This window comes from Sciurus carolinensis, chromosome 14, assembly GCF_902686445.1.
Source record: "Sciurus carolinensis chromosome 14, mSciCar1.2, whole genome shotgun sequence".
NCBI classification, from domain to species: domain Eukaryota; kingdom Metazoa; phylum Chordata; class Mammalia; order Rodentia; family Sciuridae; genus Sciurus; species Sciurus carolinensis.
Genome location: NC_062226.1, coordinates 57,187,352 through 57,197,548, shown reverse-complemented (window position 1 = coordinate 57,197,548; position 10,197 = coordinate 57,187,352). Strand labels below are relative to the sequence as shown.

The window sequence follows — 10,197 nt, the reverse complement described above, 5'->3', positions numbered from 1 at the left end:
TGAAATGAAACACTTTGTCACTGCCATTATTTATCCCCTGGAGTGTTCAGGAACAACACCAGAAATGTGTAGTATTCTCCTGTTTGAATTAATCAATCATAGTATGCTATGGATGATTCATTGTCTTGGTTTATACATGGCATAACATTAAAAGTCTGTAAACTCTTTGCTCAGATACTTTATTTCTTTACCACAAACTCGTATATTTCCAGAAAAAAACAGTATAGGAAACATAAGCCTCCGTTATTTCTCTACAATGCTAATGAATCTGTATTCTTTTGCTTTTAAACTTTAACTCCCTTCCGCTCTCTTTCCCTTTTTTTTCTCTTTTCATGTGTTAATAGCAATTTATAATCTCTCTTACTATTCCAGCACAATGAAAGTATATCAGGATACAAAAAAATATTAATTTCCCAGCGCTTCCCAAATAAATTACAACAAAATGGTGGCTTAAAACAACAGAAGTTTATTATCTCATAGTTTTGGAGGCCAGAAGTCTAAAATTCAGGTGTCAACAGGTCAGGCTCCCTTTAAAATCCTTGGGGAAAATTCCTATTTCTCCAGCATTTTGTTGCCCCAGGTGTGTTTCTTTGCCTTCATTGATTTTTTGTTGTTGTTGTTGTTGTTTGTTTGTTTGTTTTGTTTGTTTTTGGTTATTTTTTTGTTTTTCAATTCAGGACTCTAAATTGTTTTATTAACTTATATTCTGTGAATTTACTTTCTGGTATGCTGAAAATCTTACTTCTCAATGACTCTAATGATTACTCATTGTCTTTGTCTCTGTGTCTTCATACAGACTTATAAGGCCACCAGTCATAGGACAGGACACATCCTAATCCAGGATAACCTTAAATAATTACTTCTGCAAAGGCTCTATAACCAAAGGTCACATTCTGGGATTCCAGGTGAACATGAATTTTGGGAGAACACTATTAAAAGTAGGACAGATGTCCACTGGGTTCTTTTTGGAGGTTTTCTCATGTATTTACTTAACTTCAATTCAATTGGCTTACTTTGCCCCACAAAGTATTAGTATGCAGTATCCTCTAATAAATGTTTTTGCTAGTTCAAACTTATAAAAGAGGTCAGTTTAGCTTCCCGTGGCCTACCATAAAAGAATCCTGGCATACCTTCATGAGGGAGGGAGGGCCCTTAAGTGGTGGCTAAGAAAATCATTGAAATAGTAAAATGAATTTTTTTACATCAAGCACCTCAATTTAAATAATTAGTTGAGAAGCATATCTCCAAAACTGTTACATTATGAACTTTTGTCTATTCATTTCTGTATGGACTTTATATTCTTATAAAGAAATATTTTCTTGTTTCTGATGAAACAACCTATCATTTTACAGATGAAATAAATCTGAGGGAATATATAGTCTTACTGGCTAATTTGGGGCAAAACTAGTAGAACAAAAGTTTCCCAATTCCTTGTTCAGTGTGTAAATGAGACTTCTCATATTTATTAAAATAATTTTCATTATAATTCTTCTCTCTGAATACACTGTAGCTGTTTATTAATCTAAGAATGACATTGCAATATTATTGCATTAATAGCACTCTAGAAAAAAACACAGGGTACTTCTCTTCCTATGATGTCATCTTCCTCAGCTCCATGAGGAGTCTATGAATCTTTAGTGCTCGAAAATACCATAGGTGAAAAATACTGAGTTTTTCATAATGATGTTGTCCAAATTTCTTCTAATTGTATCCATGGATATGATACATGCAGTTAGACATGATAAAAATCAATTTTAAATAGTAAGTCTTAAATAATAAAACTTTCCCTCAGAACAGAGAACAAACAAAAATTCCTGTTTTTTTATTTGTGCACCACTGAAACTTATTTATTCACTTTAATTATGCGTTTACACAAAAATGCTGTAATAAAATATCTGTATACTACTTGTTACAAATATAATATTTAAAGTGATTTTATATACTTTAATGTAGGAGTTTCATGCTCTAAAATGGGAATGAACACATAATTCCTTGCCAGTTGTCTCAATAAACAGCTCCATCTGTTTCCCTTAGTCTCAAACTATTGTATTATAAGATGTTAATATAAGGCAATGAAATGAAGTTATAGTAATCCCTTTAAATTTTCTATCAATTTACTAAGGGCATACAACCAAAATAATTACTAACACATTGCTTTTTTCTCTGTCATTCAGAGTAATACTAACTGAAAAACAATTGCACAGTGGAGGAACACATTTTCAGTATTCCATCAGTTGTGAAACCAGCACTAAAAGATTCTGGGACCCTTCCACATTCTTCCATGATTAGTCTGGTTGCTCTCTAGAAGAACCAGTCAATGTGGAGTAACATCAATTCTTTACTTATAGCAACATGAAAATATTTTATAACAAGTCAAAAAATGAAAATGAACATCGAGATGTGCTTTAAAAATGATTTCTTTATAAGACTTAGAAACACTGCTCCATATATTTGCTATTTGCTCAATCACGGAACACAATTTAAGCAGGGAAAATGTATATTTATATTAGAGGTGAAGAGATGAAGTATTTTATAATATTCGAAATTTTTAAATACTGAGAGTATTTTTTAAGATTTTCAATGCTTTTTTTTTTCTTTCTTCTTAGTTTGGGATAGGGAAAGGAGACAGATTGCCAAATTAAGTCATTTTTATAAAACTCTCCTAAGATTTTCTTTTTTACTGTAAATTTTCCCATTCACCCTAACAGTGAATTTCCTGAAGTCACTTTTCTTGGTTAGCTTTAAAATTATTTTTCTTTCTCTAATAATAAGATTGGTACATGATTTTTGTCATGTGACTACCAAATTTTAAATAACTCCAAAAGAAAAACTGGATTTACCTACAAAAATATTCCTTCTTTTTGAGTTTGGTTTCACACAATACAAAGGGAAAGGAAAAATGATGTTAGATGTCAGCAATAAAATCACACTAGAAAAACAAACAAATGTTATTTTTCCCTACAGTTTTGAATACCCCATGAATACAACACAAGAAAAGTCATCCACAAGATCAATTATCCACAAACCACTTCCATCCTTATAGTGGGAGGTAAGCAAGGGGCTGAGCTGGTTCAGTTCTGACAGCCAATTCAGGAGAGAACCATCAAAGTGACAGTGCCTTTTGTCCGCTTGAGGATGGCCACGGCTTCTTCATGGGTTACCCCTTCTAGACTCTGCCCATTGACAGCAATGATCTGATCACCCCTTTTTAGACGCCCATCTTCTGAGGCTGCTCCCTGCAATTATAAAGTAGACCTGTTTACTTCTCAAAGAAAGCAGCTTCACACTACACAACAGAAAAAGATCTAAACAAGAATGTAAATTGCTCTGCATGTACAGACACATTGATCTCGTTGTTCCACAGATATTAAGCAATGATGAACATACACAAAGGAGGTCTTTCTCCTAAATGGTTTTAGCACTGAGATTCCAATTTAGGAGAAAATCTAGCAGTCAATAGATTAGTTGAATGGTTTTTTGGCTGTTCAGCCGAGCAGTTGGTAGAAACTCAAATTAATAAAGAATATTTGGGAATTTGCCTAGTAGGAATGATTTCATAGAATCCATGAGTAGAATCCATGATTTTCTATTTTATAAAGACCTACACAAAAAGAATATACAAGATTAAGTAGGAATAAAATCAGTTTCACAGGACAAAGGCATGAGAGCTAAAAGGTTTGCAAAAGCATAAAGCCCATGTGACGGTTGACAAGGACATGATAAGATACAAGTGCTGATTTTAAAATCCATCACTGGGGATAGGGGTACAGCTTAGTGGCAGTATTCCTGCCAGCATGTATGAGGCCCTGAATTCCATCCCTAGTAACTAAAACACATACACACACACACACACACACACATACTCTGCTAATTCTAACTCTTTCTGTGACTTTGAAAAGGCTGCTCAAGCTGTCTTGGTTCTTACTTCCCAAGGGTAGATGAATTCTTCATATTCCTATGGGCCCTACATGATTAAGATTAAACACAGACATTGTTGTTTGAAAAAGAACCCCATCTTAAGGCATGCTTATAGAAGACAATTATGCAATTAAATATAAGATTAAAATATGGAGAATTTAATGAGGAATCCATAATGATGAAATTCTTAAAATATGTTCTCACTAGCATGCCTTAAATAAATTGTTCCTAGGCTGAGGAAAAGGACTGCATGACTCTCCTGTTCACTGGCAAATGCTGTTTGTATTTTTGGACATACCAATAGCTTTTTTAAAAAATCTCAAAAATTAAGCTAAAGCACTTTAAACCAATTAAAAATAGTAATACTTTTTCCAAAATAATACAGTGAAACTTCTATAAATTAAAGGACCATAGCATTAATCTAAAGCCCCTAGATCAAATCTTGAAACATGCTTTTCATAAATTTTGCTTTTATACACTATAAAATTTTGAGATTTTGGATTTTCTCCTGCATAAAATTTTGTACAACTCTGTAGGTCCTGAAAATGTCTTATGAACATAAATAGGTCTTAGCAATCATATATGGGTTTAGATTGTTTTAATATCTTCATCAAGGTTGTAGTATATTTTGTTCAAAACATTCTTAAGATAGGTTTCTACATGATTACAACTACATAAAATGTTTTTCTTTATAAAAAAAATCAAATCCCTTGATTACAAATAGCCAATTTATTGTAAATGACAGGGCTGCAGGATACTCTTTAAATTCTTTTTAGTGATTTTTCTATTTTATTTAATGAAATTAAAGTTAAAAAATAAATGCCCTACTAGTTAACTTGCATATGCATTTTATGCACTTTTCTGTACCTATTTGCTATTTCACAACAAAAAATGCAAAGAAAAAGAAATGCCCGTGCTCTGCAGCATACATATTTAAAAGGTACCATTTTAAAAAGACAATTATGTGCAACTTGTTTTCAAAGGAAAGAACAGACTTTACTAACCAAAATACATTAATATTTTTATGCATGTTGTCAAGTTTCCATGGAGTTTTAATTTGAGGCTATTTTCCTTTAAACATTACTAAACCTCAAATTGTACAAAAATATTTAATGACTTGCTCCTGTAGGGAGTTTAGAAAGAAAATGATCAACTGTTAACCATTTGGCATTACCTCAGGCCATAAACTAATAAGCCAGCTGCTGACCACTGTTAATGAATGTTTAGCAGGGAAGAAAATGGTTAAAATTTGCAAGCTTACCTTTGCAAATACTGTTTTCACATATATGGGTAAATCTCCATGAGGGCTGCCATATCCTCCCACTATACTAAAGCCTAAGCCATCTGGTCCTCGGTCTAGCGTAATAGACTTACACTGAGGAGGTCTACAGTGAAGGGAAGGAAAAAAGAAGTTTGGAATTTTTTATAGATTTTAGATATATAAATATATATAATCTGAGTCTATAAGTTATGCATTGTCTGACATCTACCTAGCACTAGCATGATTCCTTGTGTTCTAATAAGGAGTATATTATGAATATTTTGGGGATGCTTAAATTGTCAGCGCAAGCTGTGCGCAGTATTGAAATTTACATAATCTAATGAAATCCTACTTAACACCCTAATTCTATTACTCATTTATAGTTGCCTTAAACTAACATATTCACTGCATGTTCTCATGGCACAGAAAAGCTCATTCTTTTTTCAGTTTATTTAAAGTGAGAGGGCTAAAGTTCAGGGGACTGTAATGGAATAAGATATAAACATCAGAGCTCCTAAGCTCATACAGAAAAACTGATTACAAGAAAAGTAAGCTGCATAAAATTATTTAAACATTCTAATGTGCTTCTCCTTTTCTGTTCTCTTCTTATTTTCTAATGCTTTTGTGTTCAGTATTGTTATACAATGCAGTGCATTTTTTCAATCAAATGGATGATGTCTTAAATGAGTAAGCAACACTGGGAAAGTCGAAGAATAAATCTGACCTGCTCTTTATCATACAGTGGTAGTGATATAAAGACAAATTTGCTCCCCTCCACCCAAAAAGATTAGAATTGAAAATGTGGGAAAAGGAAATATCATGCATAGCTATGTGTCTATAATTTATCCATCCTTAGTTATAATTAACTAAGATTTATAATTAGATTTAATAATCTATGCCATAACTGTCTGATAGTTAAAACCACTTAGTTTTTGCATTTTAGGCCTCATCTCCCTATATATTTCACCTCTAGCTGAGTGTTTGAAACACGCAACAGAGAATACAGTTGTCAGGAAGGCTTGATTCATAAGTGACAAAAGATGTACCATAATGTAAGAGCTCACCCTAAATCATCCTGAAATATGCTGCTTGATGTTAGCCCAGTGAAAGACAGACTAGAATTTGCAGGCTCCGGCTGATGACCTGTGACCACACTCACATCTCCCCCAGCAACCACCTGTGCACAAAGGAGCAAACAGAGGAAAAAAGACACAAGTTCATGTGGCTAGGGAGACACCAGCAGTTTTTCTTCAAAGAGAGCATTTGGATTAAAACATGTATTTTATTGTCCACTTAATCATTTCTGTGAACATAAAGAGAAAGACATTTCACAAGATCCAAAGGTTTTTTAACTATACAGATAATAAAAATATTCTAATTCAATTCTACGATGCTCTTTGATGCTTTTAAAAACGTGGTCTCCTGTGTAATTATTTTTAAAAGATTCTTGGAATATAAGACACTCACACCACTTAAAATTCTAGCAATTAATTGTTCACAGTTAAGGACCTGTATTTTGCCCCTAGAAATAAAGTATGAGACAATAAATGCATCAGGGTAAAATGTAATGTGATGTGTTTCATATGTATATTCTTGGAGTTCTCAGTTTATATCACTTATGTTCAAGGGAGATATTAAATGAAAGAAAAAAGATTTAACCATTTTTATTGCTTTAACATCAAAGTTCATGTGTCCTTGAAGCTACCCATATTCTGAACAGTGCTTGGGATACAAAACTTACCTGCATTTCAATGGAGCCAGAGGCATTTTTCAGTAAGTTAACTGCTTGAGTGTGAGTCATCCCCTCAGTGGATGTGCCACAGATGGTGACAATCCTATCCCCAACCTGCAAGGGAGAGAAAGAAATAGCCACCTACTAAAGCAACCAGGGAAAGTAAGACATGGAGATGGAGCAGTCATTTCCTTTTCCACTGTCAACTTCTCATATAGACTGCCACCAGCCACTAAAATGTAAGGAAGGACATTACTGAAGTTCAAGGAGCAATTACAAAAAGAAATGTACACAATCATTGTACACAATGATTTCTATAGTCTTCAGGCGAGTGGGAGGGAGAGAAAGAAAAGTCACCCTTCCCCCCTCTTCATTTCTCCTGGGTAAGACATTATTTCCCATTAAAATAATAAATTATGGATATCATTTGGAAACTTCAAGTTCTCTGGATATTATCACTATAATGGTTAGATGTAACTCTAAGTCAGGGGGCTGGCAAACTAATGCCCACAGGCTAAATCTGGCCCATTGCCTATTTTGGTTAATAAAATTTGTTTGGAAGACAGCTAGGCTTATTTGGCTGCATGCACAGGGCAGAGCTGAGCAGCTGCAACAGACACTCATGTGACCTACAAATCCTAAAATATTCACTATCTGTCCTTACAGAAAAGTCTGCTGATCCCCATGGTATGTGTACCATCATTTTTAAAATGTCAGCAATTAATTTAGACATCAAAAGAGGTTGAATCATTCCCAATCTAGAGGATATTTACACTAAACATGATTGTGTTTGGAGAACTTGTTTGAGGCATGAAACACAGAGATTTTACTTTTAAAAAGACTGAATTGCTTTAAAAGAATATTCACATGATTTTAGAACTGTCCAGTTATCATTAAGTTCCTCAAACTCTTCTATATTTGAATAATCCCTCAGTGGAAGGAAGTTTTGTATAATTTTACAATACTGTAAGTCACTTTACATTAAATTTCTGTAAAATTTACAATCGAATGAAAATAAATGACATTTTTCAATTTAATAAAGTTAACTCAGCATTTACACCAATAAAACATAAAAGGGAAAGGTTTCACTTCATACCAGCTATTTGAAAATAACTTTGCATTATTTTAACTTGTTCCAGAGTTAAAACATATAACAAAAATACAAAGAGACAACTATAAATCTTGACTTTTCATTTACTTGTACATTCCCATTCAATAGCATCATTTTTTGCTTTTTTGTTTTCTTTGAATTATTATTATCTCTCACTTAAAGCAAAGCCTGCTGTGGCTTGTTTAGCTGACTTAGAACAGCCTTATAATAGACATATTCAAATGATTTATCAAAAAAAAAATACCCCCAAAAAATCTTTTGCTAGATTTTTAGGGCTACTATGGTTATTAGTAAAACTTACCCTGAGTTTCTGTGTCTGAGCTGCAACACCATTTGCATGCATCATTGCAATAAATATAGGAACATCACCAAGTGGGCTGCCCACTCCTCCAGCAATGCTGATTCCCAATGAGTCCGTAGGTCCCTGCCATGGAATAGATGTAAGATTTTGGTCAAAGTGATATTTTCAATTAACTTTTGTTCCTTTTGTTTATTCTTTGGTACAAGAGTCTAGTGTCTATCCTAATCTTCTAGGTGTGAGGGTGGAAAATGTAGCTTAAGAAAACAGCATTACCTTATTTGATACAGATCCTTAGTGTGGTTTAGGAAAAAAATATGCTAAACGGAAATCATACTGTGGGACTAATGAGCAGGTAAACTCATAAAGTGAAAACGCCATGATTTGGTGTTCAAATTCAGAAACCTACACTTACAAATGCTAGGATCTAGAAGTCTACTCCTCAACAGATCACCAGATGATCTTCATTTCTAAAATGGCAATAACAGTTCCCCTTACAGAGGGCTACAGTGAATATTAAAGGACATGATGCTGACATGAGGTGTCTAGAAGAGTGCTTGGCACATTATAAGACTAATAAATTGCAGCTGATTTTATTTACTCTCTTGTTCATGGCTATCTGGAAACCTGTTTCTGCAAAACTGGGAAGTGCTGTTGAAGGGAAAGGCTCACTGATCAGTAGAAGGGAAATGCAGGGAATGACTGGGTGTGGGGTCAGGTTGATGCCATTTTTGGTAAAAGTCACAAACAGTAATTTTTCAAATGAGGTCATATCACCAGGAAATTCAGCCAAGACTGCATTGATTATTTCCACTGTATACAATTTGTATACACATTGTATACAACTATATATATGTATATATGTGTGTGTGTATATATACATATATATATATATATATATACATACACATATATATATATTGTCAGGTAGATACTATAAAGCAATAACATAGTTACAGGAAAAGACAAAAGTAGATGCCTCTGAAGACACCAAATTACCTTTTTTATTTCAACTGTTCTTAATCCCTGTATTTCAGATGCTACTGTAAGGCAAAAAAGAAAAAAAAAATAATACAGTTATCAAAGCATTTTTATGCTCCTTAAAATTTTTGCCAATACCGAGCTAGATGGGACTACATGGGCTTTCATATATTTTGTGAAAAAAGGTACTCAGTTATTAGCAGTAGACATGATTAGATCTGACTCATAAAGGAATTCATGGTTTCTCCAGTTAGAAAAATGTACATACCATCCCATTTCTTCTTTTCATTTTAAGCACCAATTATACAAGTATATAATCCACTTTGAATGAGTCAAGGACAGAACATGCTTTGCATAGAAAGACACATGCACAGCTGAGAGGAATAAAGTCATGGATGCATTTTTAAAAGAATCCATGGACTTAAGTGCCTAAATTTCTAGAATATTAGTCATATTGCAAATAGTCTGCCATATGGTTAGTTTCTTCAATTTGAACAACTCTCAACCAATGTATCAAGCCAAGAAACCCTCTGCATCATGATTTAATGTAATTAAAATACAGGATATTAATTTTCTCAAAATTCTGCAATCTTCATGGAAAAAGGCGGCTTCACTTAATGGCATCTTCTGATTTGCTGGAGTCACATTAAACAGAGGAAGAGAAGAAAATCAAACCAATCTGCTTGGTAAGAAAAAAACTACATAATAAAAAAACTACATAATCCTGATGATAATGTTTCCTATATCTTGCAGGATAAACATCAAATGGGAAAAACTGCCACAGGCACAGAATCATGATGTTCAGATTTTTTGCCAACCCACGTTTTTGTACCTATGTAAAGATATGGGATGATTTGGGAGGTGGGGGAAAAGCAAACACACACACACACATACAC

At 33.6% G+C, this 10,197-nt stretch overlaps 1 protein-coding gene across 11 annotated transcripts in view; it reads right to left on the bottom strand.

Moving 5' to 3' along the window:
* Window positions 1-2,513: 2,513 nt before the first annotated feature.
* Mpdz (multiple PDZ domain crumbs cell polarity complex component) overlaps window positions 2,514-10,197 on the bottom strand; it is a 167,735-nt gene continuing 160,051 nt past the window's right edge. For 10 of the 11 annotated variants that reach the window (XM_047523905.1, XM_047523904.1, XM_047523908.1 and 7 more), the window contains 6 exons: window positions 9,320-9,363; window positions 8,324-8,446; window positions 6,921-7,025; window positions 6,244-6,356; window positions 5,180-5,303; window positions 2,514-3,236 (listed from right to left, as the gene is read on the bottom strand). In XM_047523905.1, the coding sequence (XP_047379861.1) occupies window positions 3,090-3,236; window positions 5,180-5,303; window positions 6,244-6,356; window positions 6,921-7,025; window positions 8,324-8,446; window positions 9,320-9,363 (656 nt within the window). In that variant the 3' untranslated portion in view covers window positions 2,514-3,089. The remainder of the gene's footprint in view (window positions 3,237-5,179; window positions 5,304-6,243; window positions 6,357-6,920; window positions 7,026-8,323; window positions 8,447-9,319; window positions 9,364-10,197) is intronic. The other variant, XM_047523911.1, reaches the window with a different exon arrangement.